Genomic DNA, 18,696 nt, shown 5'->3' with positions numbered 1-18,696 from the left:
GCCTCAGGTGGCCCTGCCGCGGGGTGGGGGGCGGGCGAGGAGGGGCTGGGGGGTCCTGGAGGAGTAGTGGGGGTACAAGGGCAAGGGGGGCGCTGAGGCGGGTCCCTGAGGGAGCAGGTGGGCATCAGGGTAGGTGGCCTGGTAGGGGACTACCATAGAGGACAGTCCGGTTGTCCAGAACCGCGTTCTTTTTCTTGAAGAGAAAAATAGAGGCCATAGAGGCATGGGGTCTCATACCAATAAAGGACAGAGGAGAAGATAACCAGAATGTCCTCTGATGGCCACCTTAGCTCAGAAAGTACCTCAAGCTGTGCTTGTATTTGGTAGCCCTGTTAGTCTGGGACAAGAAAGAAATGCAAAAAAAGGTGTTATTTCTGAACCAAGAGCTCTGGAGTTTTGCATTTCTTTTTCAAGCTACAATAAGGGTTTGCCTCTCACTTTAAACTCTTATTTGCAGCCCTCCACAATCGCCTGCAAGGCCACTGGGCTTTTAAGCAAAGCTTTTAAACCCTCCAGAATGAGTTATTTCAATACAATTTCAGCCCAGAGATGGTATTAATTCAGTAGTATCGTTGTTAGGTTGTTTGGTTTTTTTAAGGGGAGACAACCCTTGAAGAGTTCTCTTCTGACCCTGAACTATTTGCAGGATTTGAATGCTCAGTACATGAAGTTAAGCTCATGCAAAAATGTTTGCAAGATCAGAGCTGAAGTCTGTTTTTTAAAAGTTCATCATTTCCCTCCATGTGTGGTTCTATTTAAAATATACCTCTGTGCGGTAATATCGAATAGTATCTGTGGTTTGCAGTAACTGCTGAGCTTTTAATGATCCCCTCTGTATTGCAACTTAATCACTTGTGTACAACACTTTTCATCCTCAGATATAAATGTACTAGTCTGATATTAACCTATCTTTACTTAGTGGTACGATCAATATAATATTCCTAGCTACATGAGCTTGTTCTTTGATGATCTCTGCTCCATTTAAGCTTATAAGGCCTGAATTTCAACGATCCTGAGCTCCCACAGATTGCTTTGACTTTGGGCTCTTTATAATTTCTGGCAATCAGGCCTTCCTATATGAAGTCTGCATAAGATCTTGCATGATTGGCCTGCCCTGAGATCTTATCTTCAAACTCTCAGAAGTCTGTTTGAAAGAAATGGGAACTTTTCCATAGTTTTGAAGTTTAATGAAAGGTTTTGAGGGGGCTTTTTGTTCCCAAGTGCCTACTGAAGAAAGAGTACATGATTTGTTAAATTGTACAAGATGCAAATATAAAGAGATGTAGTTATCTTTCATCTATATTGCACTGATCTTGTAGATGATATTTCTGCTGTACATATCATATGGATGGAGGAGCCTGTGTCCCCACTTGCATAGTAATAGTTTCATAGTTTCTAGGGTCGGAAGGGACCTGAGCAGATCATCTAGTTCGACCCCTTGCCATGGCAGGAAAGAATACTGGGGTCAAACGACCCCGGCAAGATGTGCATCTGACCTCATCTTAAACACCCGGAGGGTAGGAGCCTGCACCACTTCTCTTGGAAGTTGGTTCCAGACCCTAGCCGCCCTGATCGTGAAGTAGCGCCTCCTGAAATCTAACCTAAACCTACCCTCTGCCAGCTTGTGACCGTTATTCCTGGTCACTCCTGGCGGTGCTCGGGGGAACAGGGACTCCCCCAATGCCTGCTGATCCCCCCTGACTAGTTTGTAACAGGCCACAAGATCCCCCCTCAGCCTTCTCTTTTGGAGGCTGAACAGGTTCAGGTCCCGTAGCCTCTCCTCGTCGGGCCTGCCCTGTTGTCCCCTGATCATATGAGTAGCCTCCTCTGGACCCTCTCCATGCTGTTGACATCCCTCTTGAAGTGTGGCGCCCAGAACTGGACGCAGTACTCCAGCTGCGGCCTGACCAGTGCCGCATAGAGGGGGAGGATCACCTCTCTGGACCTGCTCGAGATGCATCTGTGGATGCAGGACAAGCTATGGTTGGCCTTCCTGACTGGCTTCCCACACTGCCGGCCCATGTTCATCTTGGAGTCAACGATGACTCCAAGATCCTTTTCCGCCTCCGTGCTGACAAGAGGGGAGTTCCCTAACCTGTAGGTATGGTGCAGGTTGTTCCTCCCCAGGTGCAGCACCTTGCACTTGTCTGTGTTGAAACCCATCCTATTCTCATCCCCCCACCCTTGTAACCTGTCTAGGTCTGATTGTAGCCTGTTGCATCCTTCCAGTGTGCCCACGTCCCCCCACATCTTAGTGTCATCAGCCAATTTGAACAGGGTGCTTTTTACCCCCTCGTCCAAATCGCTGATGAAGATGTTGAACAGTGCGGGCCCGAGGACCGAGCCCTGCGGAACCCCCCTGCCCGCGTCCTTCCAGGTTGAGAAGGACCCATCCACTACCACCCTCTGGGTGCGGCCCTCCAGGCAGTTGGCGACCCATTTGACTGTGTTCCTTTTGTAACATTTGTTCCTTTTGAAATACTTACTTTGCTGCAGATCAACATGTTTTAAAGGGCTGCTGGAATGATGAATGGAAAAAAATGTCAACCTAGAGAAAGAATAGTACCTTAAATAATATGTATAGCTAGATTGTAATATCCATGTTAATGTTTTACTCCTATTGAGATTTTTCAGCATCATAGAAGTAATACATTCTGCATAAACCTGAGAGGCGCATATAAGGAAATCTGTATTTTATGAAAATATAATACAGAATGCATACAGTTGGAGGAACCTCTGGATGTCCCAGGGCAAGACTATATGGAAATCAGCAGACTTCTGCATCTTGGTTAAATCCCAGTCTACAAGAGACGCTACTACCAGGGAACCCATGGTATAAGGTAAAATGTTTATATTCATAGTTATTTAAACACATGCAATGCTCATGTAATAGTATGCATATCATCTCCTATATTTTTTTATCATTCCTTATTCTTACTGCTTTGCTTCTGAAGGTATTTTTCCTTGCAATGGAGTAAATTAAAACAAGTATGATTATTGATTTGAATACACAAGTAGTCGAATGTATATAAATAATATTTAATTTTTAAGACAGCCAAAATTATTATTCTCCTTGAAAGTGAGGACAGCAATAATAGATCATAGCTATTATTCATACTAGCTTCCCCACTGTAACTTCTTAAACATAAGTGTTTATAATAAACCAAGAATACCAACAATTCGGCCAAAGAAAGCTTCTCTCAGCACCATGTGCAGCAAGGGAAAAGTCAGTCTTTTGGACTGTATGATTGCTCTTTTTGTAATTGTAGTGTCTTCATACTATAAGGCAGTTTATAGATATGTGGATAGAGAGATATCATGTCCTAACAGAATGGTAGTATAAAGAATAGGGCCAAATTCATCATTTATACCACCTCTGAGTCTGTTACCTTATTCTTACTATCTAATCAGTGCTGAGGTGCCCCCCCTTGCTCCATGTATTAGAAGTCAATGAGTAGACTGCATTAAAATGTATATAATTCCTGGAATTGTTTTATTTTTTTACAATACCAGTAATTGATTTCTTCTTTAGGTTTTAGACAAACTTGGAGCAGCTTTGGCTGAGAAAGTAAAGCCCCGACTGAGGAATCGTAAACAAAGACAAATGATTTTTCATCTCCTTGGCCAGCATTTTGTTACAAAATATTTTAGCGAGTATCCTAATCAACCTAGTCTACTGGTAAGTGAGTGATGGGAGTTTAGTGGTAGAAGCTTTGTGTATAGAAAATGATAAAGATGGCATATTTGTGTATATTCATACCATAAAGTAAAATTGATTATTTTGTTCTCAGTTATAAAGTTATATTTTTAAATTTTGAGTGTACTTAATTGATCCAAATAATATATATTATAGATACATATATAGCTAGATAGACATATCTATCTATCTATAGATGTCTTTTAACTTTACTGTAATAGACTTTTAATTTGTTTTTCCTCCTCTTTAGAAATTTGAAAGGAAAACAACATGATGGCTGAGCATTAACATTTTTTTTATTTGCAACCGTGGTTCATGTCCAGCTTAAATGGGGTATCAGACTCTCAGAAAAGACTGATCCTTTAGTCCTAACTTAGTAAAACTCTCATTTACATTATAATTTCATGGTTAAAGGAGTCTGACTTTCATGGCTCTGCTAATGATAAGTCATGATCATCACTGGGGATGATCCTGCAGTTACTTCATGAATTGTATTTCAGTTACCTGCATTTGTTTTCTGTTCTATTTTTGTCTACTTTTTTGTGGCTAGGTGGGGTATATCTTAGATATTTAAAATAGTAACTTATTAGACCAAGGCAGAATACGCCGCTCGCATGGAGAGGATGTTTGTCACAAAGCAAAGACATGTTATGTCAAGAAGGAAGCTACATACTGAGAAGTAAACATGACTGGATATTCTTTCTGGAAAAAAATAAGAACACTCCTGAAAAGGAGAGTATTAAATATTTTGTGTGGAAAAGGTACTTAGAAGTATGTGTGATCCATTTTACTGAGGGCTAAGAAATTCTTGGACATAAACACTTCACTCCATGTTCACTGGCACCAGTACTCTTTCCAAGTGACTGACATAAGGCACAGCTCACTAGCAAATTGTCTCTATTAAATCATCCTTTCTTAATATGCTAAATAACCATCTTGGCTCCTACAGCAAAAAATGACAAGAACCATTTAAAAAAAATGTGATGTTATTGTGAGAATCCAAATTTTCTGTTCCTAGTCTTCAACAAACGTGAGTGAGCTAGATTGGGAAACCTTGGAAGAAACAACAAAGATTTGGCTAAATGAACAGCGCTTAAAAGCTGCAGAGCAAGTTTGCTGTCAGTTCAGACTTGGTGAGTTAAAATATATTGTGTATATGTGGAAGGCAGCTCGGGTAACAAAAATACCTCCAGCCATTGCCAAATTTTTAGCAACTAAGACTTAGACTTAGCAACTAAGTCTTTGTCTAGAAAAGTGTTGAGCAGAAGATTTGAGGGACTTGAATGCAAAAACCTACACTTTTTTTTTTTTTTATGAATAAGCCAAAATCTGATAGTACCACAAAAATAATGTGTCAGAATCTGGTTCCTGCTCTGACTGCTTGCATTCTGGTTATGCAAAACAAGCAGAGCAAGCAGATCTAGTCAGCTAAGTTTCTTTCTGCACTGGAAAAACTTCTGCTGTCAAGAAGTGAGTTTAACAACTCCCCCATCACAGACTATGCTGGCACTCAGTGCAAAGGAATTCCTCTGGCACCATGTGGTCTTGGTCTGTGTGCTCATTGATCTCTGGCTACCAGAATGCATCCCAGAGGAAGTAAGTGCTGGGCACGAGAGCAACCTTCAGGCAGCTCTTGTGTGTTGGGGATCAGTCTACTCTCTGGCTGATTCAGGATCAAGACACTGAAATAATAATACCTATATCTGATACAGTGCTTTTCATTCCTACCTCTCAAAGCATTTTGCAAAGGAGATGGATATGATTGTCCTGTCTTTTCAGATAGAAGGATGCCTAAAACAGGCCTTTTTTCCCTCAGTTTCTTCTCTAGTCTTGCACCAAATACAACTTTGCCAAAAGTAGAGAATCTTTGCTTATGGGTCAGATTCATCCCTGTTCTCATTCTTACAGGGCTGAGTTTGGCCAGCTGTCTAATTTACTATTACAGATGTCTTACACAGCTGCCATAGTTATCAAGCTAATTGCACTTCTGAGCCTCTCTTGGACTTTCCAGGTGCACCAGCCATCACATCTCTGTTCATTAAGTCATACAATTCTCTCAGTCTCAGGGAATGCTTTGGGCTACAGTTCCATAGCACAACCATGGCGTTTTTATCAGACTCAGCATGGTTTCAATCCCCACAGTACTGTTCTTCTGGGACCTACTTAAAGTATTATTTATTTAAAATAGAAGCATTTATCAGGTCTCGCGCCACCTTTCACATGAATATCCTGATAGGTCTAAGCTTTCTGCAGACACCGAACACCTATGTCTTAAGTAATAGCTTTTTCCTTTAACCCAAAAACCAGTTCGTTCCATCTGCTTCAGAAAGAGTGCGCTTAAAAGCTGTTCAGAACTCCCCCACCCCCTCTTGGGAATCAAGCAACTTGTAACTATGTAGAAGACCTTTTATTTTTTAAAGCCAGTTTTGGCAAAACTGGTGTGTAGCTTTGGGCAGAAATTTGGAAGTAAACCCTTGTCCCCAAGAGGTTTGCTGGGAGGATCGTCATAGCCATAGTGTTGCTTTCTTGCTTGTTTTTCTAAAAGCTTCCTATTATCTAGGCCAGTACATTCATACAGGAAAGTCTAACAGCCCAATGTATTTATGCAGTAACCCTGCTCAGGTAAGACGTAGTGGTCACATGCACTATTGATGAAATTATTATGCATCAGTATTCTTGGACCATCAGCAGTGCCATATTAACTGAAGTAGAAGCTCTCATTTTCATTGATCTGTTTCACTTTTCACTTTAAAATTTAAGTCACTCCATGTGATGCTATTTCCTACCATTGGCCCTGATCCTTCAGTGAGTTCTGTAGAGGCAGACCCCTGTACCTAGGCGGAGCATCGAAGTTGATCAGTTTGTATGCAAATGAAGGGAGGTATTGTGCAGACTCATTGTAGAGTCGTGTAGGCCACAGTGCTTATTGTCTGTTGCTGTTGAGTGTTATATGAGTTCATTATGACTTGTTATTAAAAAAAAAAGCAATTTAATGCATCTGAAAAGAAGAGAACATAAAAATGAAAGGAATATTTATGGCAATAACATAGTCACTGCATCTTAGTAGTAATTACAGTTCACCACAGGAAAGTCCTGCTGTTTTGAAATTGACTTTTCATCCTAGGAAACCTGAAAAATGCTGTCCTTGTTAGTGCTTCTGTAACTCTTAATGGGATCTAGAAATTAAACAGCTACAGGATTCCTTCTTTCTGTGTGTGCCCCTGACTATATTTGTCTGCATATAAAAATATTCTCTCTTTACTTACGTTCATGTTTTGAAAGGTATCTGGGTGCCTAACTCCCATTGAAATCAATGTCTAATACCTGAACATGTTTTAACATCTGGCTCTTAGGGTTTATACATGTGTTTGAATTAAATAGAATTTTTGTAAAGCTAAATTCAACTTTGAATTCTTACAAATATCATAAAAGTGACTTTATTTTACTCACTTAAATACTTACTTTTTAAATAAATGTCTAACTAATTACACTCGCTTGGTATTGCAACCTCCTACTTGATCATAAAAGTAATTCTTAGGGATTTTTGGGTTGGAATATGCAGTGTTACTTGACTTGCTTTAAATTTCCTGTTTGACTTTTGAATCTGATTTTCCACTACCTTGACATTTCTGTGTTCATTTAAACTGTGCCAAATGAGAGAAATGTGAGGCACAGCATTACAAAATAGAGTTCTCCATTTATGTACAACACTGGTAGCATTTTGTCTCCAATCTATATTTGTTTTGCCCAGGTGTAAGCTTTTATGCAGGTTGCTAGGGAGTGGAGAATAAGCTCCTTTTGCACTTGACTCTGTCTTGCCATCTGTGGGAGTCTGAGTATGGAAGGAATAGAAGAGCCAGGACTTGGTATTTATAATTTACTTTGAAAATTAATTCAAATTATGTTTTCCACACAGTAGATAATAACTTTGCAGACTGGCTCCAGAAATGGTGCATTTTCTTAATGATACCTACAACATTGTAGCAACAGAGATGGAGTTGCTGTTGGCTGCACATGAATCACGGCAAAAGGTAGCCTGTTCTTCCTTCCATTGTCTTTTTTGGCTATAACATCTTTAGCATTTTTTTCAATATTCTAGCAAAAACAAAACCATATCCTCTTTTATAGTGGATGTAAACTGAAGATCTCTTGATGAGCGTTCAAAGTTGTAAATTAAGTTTGTAAATACAACGCAATTTAATAATTTTTGCATTCATAGGAGGAAGATTCATTTGATCATCAGTCTTCATTGGAACAGAGCTCTAACCAGGAATCAGTTGCAAAGAAAAGCCCAAATTCTGTTGAAAGCGAAGACATTGATTTAGCCATAGTCAGAGAATCTGTTTTGCAATTAAATGAAAAAGGTAAGAGTACTATGTTGTTCAATACACCATGTTGTTTTTAGGATACAGGACAAAAGGCAGGGCAGGGTAGCACCTTAGAGATTAATTAGTTCTGAGGGCCAGAAGCTTTGCTAGGCAACAGCCTAGTTAATCAAGTGCTACAACTGGACTCGCAGAAAGCAGGAGTTCTAAATATAAGGGAATTTAAATGCAAAGGATGGGGGAACCGATGCTTAAAATAGCATATCCACACAGAAAAATCTGATAGTTAAATTTAAGTCGACCATAACTGTCTAATGCTTGGCAAATAACATTAGAAAGCAAAACAGACACCAGCAGTACCCCACAATAGCTCTTCAGGGGTTCTGACTCAGAGTCCTTAACAACACCTGCCTCCCTATCTTCCACAGCAAATTCACATTATTATCATTCCCTCAGTGGCAAAGCAAACTGTTTATTTACATACACTGTGCTTAGGGAGTGGTTGAAGTAGAAAAATGAGGATTCTTATCTGGATCACTCAAAGTATCATGATGTTGATATCCAGGTTCTGATTCAGACGGTTACAATAATTGGGGAGTCTGTGCAATCCATACATAAATCCAAGCGTCAGTTTTTTAAGCCTTCAAAATTCTGATTTAGGGTTTTAGTTCAAGCCCATCTCTATTTGTTAAATACCAGCCACTACAGAAAGTGTTAATGTGATTTAACTGCTGTAATCAAGTTGAAAAGCAAACCTGTAAATGATACGGTAAGTACTTCCCAAAATACCAGTCCCAGGGGAAAGTAGATTGAGAGAAATTCAAAAGTATCTTGTTAAACAGAGCAACTGCTTTGCTTTTGATTTTCCTGTCAGTCAAGACTGCCAAGCCCTGTCTGAAGTGTGTGATTTTTCTCCTTTATCATAACATAAAAAGTTATCCACTTCAAACACATAGAAGTGCTCCTTCTCACGGAGCTGAGAGCTAATAGAGTTTTTCCAGATGATGTAGAGTGTCTTCCTTTTGTCCATTCAGACTTGAAGTAATTGGGTACAAGACCAGCAAGCATGACTACCGTAGTGTGTTTTAAATGAGATTTAGTTTACAACAGAATCTTCACCATTTTGCAAAATTATATGATTCACCTAAACTGTTAAGAGAGTTTATAATAAACTTGATCTACAGCTCTGTATTTTTATCATTGTTTGCTTTGAAACAGATTGTGATAATATATTTTATACCTTAAACAAACAATTCTACTTTAAATATCCAGTTCCGTTGGTGGTACAGCCCTTGGTAACTTTCTTCAGGAATGGAAAAGGTGGCTACAATTCATGAGCCATTTACTATTTATATTTTCTTTTAACAGAGAAGATGCGTATTGGCAGTGATATACACTCATGTATTCTAAATTGCTCAGGAAGTAATATGTTAGGAAAATCTGTCTGTGCCATAATTTCAGTAGATGGTGAAACTATCTTAACAGTATGTAGAAGGCTAAGTGGAAATCTACTTCCAAAGACACTACGACAATTGATATGGACAGATAAACTCCTAAAATCAAACACAAAAGTCCCCAAGACTGAAAGAACAATGTAAGTATTTATTATTTTCCTTGGGTTGGGGGGTGAAATATTGCATTATTTTTTATTAGCCCAGGTCTATGATTTTTTGTAAGGTCCATAGATTCAGAGTAATTCCTGGTTCTGTCACTGGAATTAACCGTAACGTTTTTCAAACTTCTCAGAACAATTTGCCATCTTCACCATGCTACCTTGAAATATTAGCAACAAAGTTTCCTTCTCAGGACTATACTAACTTCTGGTTTTTAGACTAATTAAACTGAGGTTATAGCCACCTTGCGTGCAGAATTTCTAGAATTTTTTGGTGTGTTATTAAAGGGCCATGTTCTAGATTGGTTTAGTGTTGTTATCAGTTGGCATCTTGACCATTTCGGTCTCCACTGTATCTCAACGCTATCTGGACACAAGGTATATTTTTGACATTTCAGCTCTATTTTACTATGTGGCTTTTACGAATCATATATAGACTCAACATTCAGGGAAAGTAATCATAGTTTTACCTATTCAGAAATATTGAGAGAGAAGCTAGAGTGAAATTTGGACAGACAGTGGAGCACCGAATTGCTGAACTAAAAGTTAAAAGTGCTACTCAATCGCCAATATCAGGCCTTATTGAAAATGTAGTAGTGGAGGTGAGTCAGTAGACATTTGCAAATGTCTCTTGCCCAGATTTTACAGTATTTGTTTCTTCTTCTAGGTTTTCATACTTGTCCTGAGCATGTACTTTATAACAAATACATGTTACAATGTGTTGATAATTATAATCATAATTATCATAACAGTTCACACAATGGAGCAATGTCGGTGTCTGCTTTGTGCATTTGAAAATGACTTTGCTGCTATTGAATAATTCAGTAATCCAAAACTCGCAATAAAACCAAAAGTTGTTTTATCCTAAAAGTAGACTTTGTCAAAAGTTTATTGTGTATAGAAACATTATGTGAGTCAGGGACAGGAAGCTATGCCAACATTTCCCTTGGTGCCAATACAGCTACAACTCAAATAAGTATTAAGACAATTTCTGAAGTCTCTGTTGTGAGTCTGTCCTATTCTTGTCATGGCCAACACATCTTAAGCCCAGTTTGGAAGAAATTTATTTTCTCCAGTGATCAACTTCCTATTGGTTGAGCTGTTCAGAAGGCTTTAAAACTGTGTCTTTTTATTGTGAATCCTCTTTATGTAGCTGTTAAACCAAACAAAATTGGCATCTATAGCTGAATAATACAATGTAGAGCGTCTACATCCTGATTGGAACATATATAAAAATAGAACATACAGTCACATAATTGTATCTTTCTCCTTTTACATTTTTTTTAGTAAAGACCTTTTTTTCTTTCCCTTCTGCTGAACAGAAATATGACAAGACACCTTGCATGCATTATTTTGCCTCAAATGAACAAATGATTCTAGAAACCCACAAGACTTTAAATGTCCTATATGTTTTCAATGGCACATATGAACCCTACCTAATTCACTGGCTCTTCCCTTTACAAATGACATTTAAGCAAACAACAGCAACAGGTAAATGACTTCAAACTCAGAAAACTGGTGATGAGCTGTATCACTACATTAAGACGTGAGTCTGATTTCACTTGTATTGGGGATGTTGGTTATACCTGTGTTGGTCTAAGGACATAGGTAGATGAAGTTCTTTGGGTAAATATGATATTTTTTATTAGACCAACTCAATAGTTGGAAAAATTGTTCTTTACAAGCTTTCTGACACAAGCAGTCTTCTTGAGGAAGAAGGAGAGTCTGTTGGCGTTTGTGTGTTCTTCTGGGTGACATAGAAGCTTAAGCCAATGTGCAAAATGCAGGTTTGTGAAAACGCAAATACATGGCAGGAGAATATGACTTAACTTGTATAATTTTTACATTGATCTAAAACTTTAGGTCATTTACACCTGATCTAAAGCCTAACCTTGCAAATATTTACACACATGCTTTAATACAGTCACATGAGTAATCCCACTGGATAAATGGGACTACTTACATGTGCAGAATTAAACACATGTATAAATATTTGCAGATTCTGGGACTTACTACAAGTATGAGTTTAGAAACATGCCTCAATGGTAATTATATCATGGCTGTCAAGTTGCCTGATCACAAGGGAAAATCTTAATTTGAGACCCCATTTTTCCTCGGAATCTCCTAAAGCCGGTCAGAATTTACTTAAGAAAGTGTTAAGCTAACCAGTGTCTCAGTCCTGATTCCCTTCTGTTCTGGTATTTCGGGAAGGATGAGTCTTGCTTGTTTTCAGCACAATGGGGCTTTGTTCTAGGTTGGCCTCTACATTTTAAAAAACAATATGTGCCCAGTAACTGGCATTGATGGGATCTCATGAATTCTCAGTTCAGAAAAAATAATGGCAGGATGTAAATCCTCAGTAAGGAGAACTTACAGGTGAGAAAAACAGGTGAATGAGGATTTTCAGGGCTTTAACATTTTTTTCTCTATTTTATTAGCTAAGAATGTTTTTTTTTTGTTTTTTTCAGCCGAAAATCCCTATGAGTTGGCTGTGTACCTATATTTCCTGCATCAAAATTTATTCCCATCATGGGTAGAAATCTTTGCAATGGCTGAGTGGGTGATGAGCATTCTGGAAAGAGAAGACACTGAATTCTTTGATCATCTTCAGCAGAGCTTCAGAAAGAATATTACAATGGACCCAAAAGTACAATATATTGTATAATTGCTGAATTTGTTTTAACTATAGATATCTATATTAAAGCTATTAGCAGGAGTTAAAACTAAAATGTTTGCTGTGGTAAAAGGTAGCATACAGAATAAAATGAGATGTTTCAGTATGTTTTAGTAAATTATTAAATACACATAGGGTTTTTTTTATTTCTGGATTCTTTTCTCTTGTATGTCATAATAGGAAAAATGCTCTGCCTAATATGTTCTCTTCTTTCTGTAGGATTTCTTGGTAGAACTGATAGTTCAAGAAAGAGACGAGGCTCAAGAACTGTATGCCAGTGCAGATAGAGCTGAGCAGAACCAACATCTAGCCAAAGAGTTACTGGGAAGTCCAGTAATTTTCCTGAGAAAATGGATGGGTGAGGTAAGACCTATTTTCTTTGATACTACAGTAGGCTTGATCCCAGTGCGTTGTTCATTCATTCAACCAATCAGGAATAACTATTGAAGCAAATGGAAATGAAATGGTTTTCAGTGAAAAAAGAATCATGTTCCCATTTTTTCTGATTGTACATTCTGATTGTACAAAGCCAGAATATGATAATTTATTACATTAAAGCATCTTTCATTGGAAAAAAGTAACATAAAATAAAGAACTATTAAAATGATGTTTTCCTTGGATTTCTTTCTTCCTTTTAACTGTTTTTCTATGGTCTTTAAAATCATGTTGGAACAGAAAGGTTAGGATGCTTTTTTTTTTTAAATCATGCCTCTTTTCTTACTTGTTTCACCACCAATATAAACACACTTGTTTCAGTGCAGCTTCACGCAGTGACTTTCTTTCAGCTATGCAATTCTTACTTTTACTTATATACTGAAAAAGCTGGTCATTTATTGTATCTGACTCAACAGTTGTCATCAAGAATATTGCATTACGTTAACATTTTCCTTCAACTAGTAAGACTATAAAGGAGAGAGGTTATGTCTTATTATAAATTGTACTATTTGTTATTACAACTACAGGAGGAGGTGGTCAATTACTGTAAATACAGTCCCACTGTCGTGCTCATTTACAAAAGCTGAGGATCAACTCAGAAAAAAACTACAAGGAAAGGGCTGTTTCAGTAACACTTGTTGTCGGGGCGGGGGTGGGGGGTGGTTTCTGTAGCCCCTTAGAATAATCTGAAACTTGTTTGAGTAGAAACATCAAGGTTTGGTGCTATTTATGACTAAATAAAACGTCTGCTTAGCATATTTAATACAGTAGATTTCATAATTTTGTGCAGGGCTTTGTGAGTACAGTGGATTTTCCTGTAGTGTTGTTGATTTGGGATCAATTATATATGTAAGACTGGAGTCAAAAGGTGATGGAGAATTTTTGTCTCTCGATGCTTATGTTGTTAAAGGATTCCCTGATGGCTGCTGATGATTATCCCACCATGAGAAAGGTATGTACTGCAATGCTGCATATTACTATTCAGCTGTCCACAATGATAAAAGTGGTCACAGAAAATGTCGGTGTAAAGGATAATTTTTTTTTTCAGTAATGCTTGCGTCTATCAAAGGGAAGAAATCCATGATATTCACTTTTATTGTAACACACATTTTTATTTGTCCTTTTTTAGTTTTCTAGCAATAAAGGACAAAATATTGTCCGGTCTTACCCACACAACCTTCAGTGTGGATGCTTAAGAACCTGAGAACCAAATTTTGCCTGAGATGTAGAATCATAGAAAATTAGGATTAGAAGGGTCTTCAGGAGGTCCAACCACCTACTCAGAGCAGGACCATCCGCAACTATATCATCCCAGCCAAGGTTTTGTCTGGCCAGGTCTTTATAAACCCCCAAGGATGGAGATTCCACAACCTCTTTGGGTAGCCTGTTCCAGTGCTTTACTACCCTCCTAGTGAGAAAGTTCTTCCTAATATCTAACTTAAACTTCCCCATTGCTCCTTGTTCTGTCATCTGCCACCACTGAGATCAGTCCAGCTCCATTCTCTTTATAACCACCCTCCAGGTAGTTGAAAGCCACTAGTAAGTCCCCCCACAGTCTATTCTTCTCTAGACTAAATAAGCTTAGTTCCCTTATCCTCTCCTCACAAGTTATGTGCTCCAAGCACCTAACCACTTTCATTGTCCTCTGCTGGACTTCCTGCAGTTTGTCCACATCCTTCCTGTAGTGGGGTTCCCAAAACTGGACACAGTACTCCAGATGTGGCCTTGCCAGTGCCAGATAGAGGTGAATAATCACTTGCCTCGATCTGTTGGGAAGTCCAAGCCAGGGGATTTTTCTATACTTCCCTCAAATCCAGGTGCTGAATTCCCAGTTAATATCAGTACTGCTGGCACAGAGTATGGAGAACATACTGTCTTCAATATTGATTAGTATCAGTGCTCATACCAAAACATTGCTCACTAAGCCCTGATTGAAAGTGCTTAGGCATCTGATTAAATCCGTTGCTGTTCAGTAAAGCACATATGCATGTGGTTAAATCACACTGCAGCCATATTATATTAGCAGCTGTTTCAAGCCACTGCTTGAACAGTGTAAAAAGGCTTTAGTGTAAATAAGAATGGGCCTTTTTTAAAGCAAAATTCAAATGTTTGGCTTGTATATAATTAACTGTTCTTTTGCAATATACAGATCTCAGAAACTTCTACCCAACTATACAATGATCCAGTAAAAAATACCACCAAAAAATCCTTGCCTCTTGTGTATTTTCTGGATTATTACAGCTACAAAAACATTCCAACCCTACCAAAATGGAAACTAATTACTAGAATAAATTGGAATTGTTTAGTTTTTATTGACAAACAAAAGCTGAGTAATTACTGTTCAAGTTTTTATCCTCATGGTTTAGCTAGCAAAGAGGGAGCATCCGGGCAGTATTGCAGGGAGTATAATGTGCACTTGGAACATTCTTTTAAGAAAAAGCCTTTATTTCCAATCATGAAACATTAGAATCTGTAAAAACATTAACAGGTTTGTTTCATGTACGCTAATGAGGATTGCGTTCATTCTCTTTTTTTTTCAGGTGTTTTTGTTTCATGGTTGTCATCTTCTAACAGCTAATATAGCCTGGATTCACCTACAGCAAGGTGGTTTACTATCTGACATCCCTGGGCTTAGCAGGATGAATCAAAGGTAGAGAACCTACTTTGGTTAGAAGGAAAAGCATGATTGGATTGAAAATATGAGGCTGGAATTATAAAATTGTCTTGAAATATTTGTTTTTTTAGCATTGAACACTTTATAGACTGTTTTGCTGGGCCCCAGTTCAGCCAGATATTTAAGCAAGTGCCTTCAGAGTGATAGCCTTCAAAGTGAACCCTATGAAACTTCCTCAACTAGAGATTTGTGGTCATAAGGCATGGTTTAATGAGGGAGCATGAAGTGAAAGAACTATGTTCTACATTTTACGTGGAGTATGGTTGACTTACTGGAAGAAAGATAAAACATAAATGTAGAGATACCTTTTACAGATATATTATTAAGCAGTCAAAAATGCCCTTTGCCCTGCGGGCTCATTGCATTAGTGAGACTTTCAAGTTTTCATGTTGTTCCTCCCTGCTTATCACAATATGTGTCAGTCATAGTATTGCATTCTTGAGAGTGTTGGCTTTAGGCACTGTGCTAAAAGTACACTCTCAGATTCACCTGGGCATGTTCACACAGTTTGGAGTAAGGGGGAATGTTATGTTTCTATCCACTACTGTGTTATTCCTTCCCACTTTCTCCACCCACTAGGTTTTCCTCATATAAAATATTGGCTTTTTGAAAGTCTGTAGTTCATTTGACTCACAAATTAGGGAGGGCAATTCTGAATCTTTCATTTATAATTAGTATTTTATGGCTGAAAACTATGTCTGTCTTCTCTACAGTACGTGGAAGCATTTTTAAGATAGATGTATAGTTGAGCTGTCTGGTTCCTTTTTTGTAACAGGCTACAAAATACTTTAATGAGCAAAAGTGGTTAACGTGAGAATTTTGCCCTTGCTCTGACTGCTGCATACTACTATATGCATTGAAAATATGGAATTAAATTATGAGAAATGCTAATTGGCTTTGTTTGCCTGCGCAGGCCATTTGCTGATCTGTCTCCCAGGCACAGCTCAGTGAAAGGTATGTAACTTCACGTCGATGCTGTTTATTTAGGAGCATCGAGAGGAGAATATACCTGTTAGTGTTAATGTCCTTTTATATCTAATACCTTGTGTCAGAGGAGAGATTTAAGCTGTAATGAAAAGCGCAGCTTATTTCTAAAACTTACATAAGGCAGCTGCTGCTATACCCAGAAATATCAAAAGAAAATGTCTTATGACTAAGTCCCCCATCCAGGATGGGTCTGGCTAGTGGCTTGGAGGTCTGCTTGTATAGAAGAGAGAGCAAGATTTTCCTCTGACCTCAGCTTTCCTAGCAGCTATGTAGTAGTCCTGGTAGCAGCTGTGAAAAGTTCTTTCTAAAATGTGAAGCTGGCACAGAGAAATTCAGGAGTGGCGAATTAATTGCTGCATTGGGAGATGCATAGAAAGGTATTTAGGTCAGTGGATGTGCTGTAATGAGCATTCTTTGTAAGACACTGGATTTCTGTAGGGGCATGTTTAAAAATGCCTGAACCTACAGTATAATTTTTCCTCTTAGCTTTTCCAAGACCATTTTTTTTTTCTGTCTAAAAGGCAGGTTCTCTGAACTTTTACATGAGTAGCTCTATTAAATATGGGCTACCCGCACCTGTAAGATTTTATAGAATCAAGCCATTAAGTAGACCAGGCCACGTTCTTTCTTTTGATACCTACAGAGGGGCCTTCATTAACGGCTTTATCTAGTAACCATTAAAAATCAATGAAAAGTCTAACCAAAACGTTTGCCTGAAAAGAGTTGACTGGTATATTTATGGAATTCATGAAAGTTCTGTAAAAATCTAAGCATCTTACCATGCAACTAGAATCCAGTTCCTGGTGTAATAGTTTCCCTTTCAATATCCGAGACTTATGGACGTTGTTTCATGTATAGTTGATGTGCTGCAGTATTTGAGGTTAAACCTTTGTGGTTTTACTTAGAGTAAGAAAATGTGTTCTTTAACTTTATAGGTAAAGAGTAATATGAAGTAAATGAAGGCTGTGAATAATTTAATTTATAATCAAGGGTAGAACTAGTTAAAACTTCTATTGGCTAATTACCAATTATCATTTGTTTTGATAGCTGGAAAAGTCTGTCATGGCTTCAGGGAAATTTTGCCAGTTGGTGTGAAGGATGTTTTTTTGATTGAAGTTAGTTTTACCAGTACCTCAGGTTGAGATAACATACACTGTAAGTGGTAATTTTATTATGTCTTGTATGTTTTGACAGGATGCTAATCTTTAATTCCCAAAATAAAGTTAGTGCATTCTTGTTGAGACTGCTTGTCGTCAAGATTTTTTTCTTCCACTGATCAAAGACCTAAATAAACTACAAGCTACAGAGCACTCCAGCATTATCTATTATTATATGCATAAAATCTTGGATTATGCTTGGCTGTAAAATTATCATGTAGAGACTTGGCACATTTCTGTGGTTTATCTCTTCAGAAGTTATTAAAACTGAGTTCTTGAACATTTATTATCCAGTGAGTTGCATATACAAATAAATACATCCTGACTAACTGGAGACAATTAATTTAAATTTATTATTTCACCTCACTGGAGTGAATTAATGCTTTTTTCTGGCTCTGAGTGCTGCTTTCTTTTAGCTACTAAGGAAAAACTATTACAATAGTTAAGTGTATTACAATTATAAAAAGATTTCCAAATATTTCTGTGAAGATTTTCAGAGTATATACAGTGAGAAGAAAAAAAAAAGATTAGACCAAATCTTGTGCATCAGGCTGAACGGGATTTGTCTCATTAACTTTGCTACATACTATATATTTGCTTCACTTCTGTCAATATTTCCCTCTGTGGTCAATAAAGTTTGTTTTTTCACCGCAACAAAAGTTAACACTTACTTACTGTTTTTGAGTTCACTGACAATGAATGAAACTCCCTCTTTAGAATCATAGAAAATCAGGGTTGGAGGGGACCTCAGGGGTCACCTAGTTTGAAGCTGTTTATTTAATACATTAAATTAGAAAAATGGGTACACTGAGTAAGTACTGTATAGTAATGATTTAAGAAATCACTGCATCAACCCACAGAATGGGAACTGTACCTTGTTTGCTTTTTAAAGTAACATTTTTCCTATTTCCATGGATCTGGAATACCAGAATGTAAATATTTATGGTCAAACTCTTGGGTGGAAGATACTCTTTCAAAGTCAAGGAAACTGCTTTAAACTGCTTTTAGGCTGCTTGCAGACATTTAAAAATAACCAAAACCAAAAAAAAGGTGGTTTAATTTAAACTCAGTGACATCCCATGCCAAGCCCCACACATACCAAGAAGAGGCAGCACATTAGTTGGATTTGGATCTG

At 37.9% G+C, this 18,696-nt stretch overlaps 1 protein-coding gene across 1 annotated transcript; it reads left to right on the top strand.

Moving 5' to 3' along the window:
* Positions 1-148: 148 nt before the first annotated feature.
* On the top strand, positions 149-18,132 carry LOC149854239 (uncharacterized). The gene is made up of 13 exons (XM_090026288.1): positions 149-2,840; positions 3,533-3,679; positions 4,716-4,830; positions 7,614-7,728; positions 7,917-8,061; positions 9,391-9,616; positions 10,957-11,125; positions 12,103-12,281; positions 12,528-12,671; positions 13,654-13,695; positions 15,284-15,393; positions 16,331-16,371; positions 17,452-18,132. Exons 7-13 carry the CDS (start codon positions 10,978-10,980, stop codon positions 17,544-17,546), a joined length of 759 nt encoding a protein of 252 aa, XP_089882414.1. The 5' UTR covers positions 149-2,840; positions 3,533-3,679; positions 4,716-4,830; positions 7,614-7,728; positions 7,917-8,061; positions 9,391-9,616; positions 10,957-10,977; the 3' UTR covers positions 17,547-18,132.
* The last annotated feature ends 564 nt before the right edge of the window (positions 18,133-18,696 follow it).

Source organism: Crocodylus siamensis, chromosome 13, assembly GCF_052110815.1.
Source record: "Crocodylus siamensis isolate JL-2025a chromosome 13, ASM5211081v1, whole genome shotgun sequence".
NCBI lineage: Eukaryota > Metazoa > Chordata > Crocodylia > Crocodylidae > Crocodylus > Crocodylus siamensis.
The sequence above is the reverse complement of the archived record's forward strand: the minus strand, read 5'-3'. Positions and strand labels throughout refer to the sequence as shown.

Bases quoted from the DNA above. Each gene is read 5' to 3' on its own strand.
- LOC149854239 (XM_090026288.1), top strand. From the start codon at position 10,978: ATGCATTATTTTGCCTCAAATGAACAAATGATTCTAGAAACCCACAAG. The intron at 13,696-15,283 runs GTATGTACTGCA...TTTTTTTTTCAG, and splicing joins ATTATCCCACCATGAGAAAG to GTGTTTTTGTTTCATGGTTG. The intron at 15,394-16,330 runs GTAGAGAACCTA...TTGCCTGCGCAG, and splicing joins CTTAGCAGGATGAATCAAAG to GCCATTTGCTGATCTGTCTC.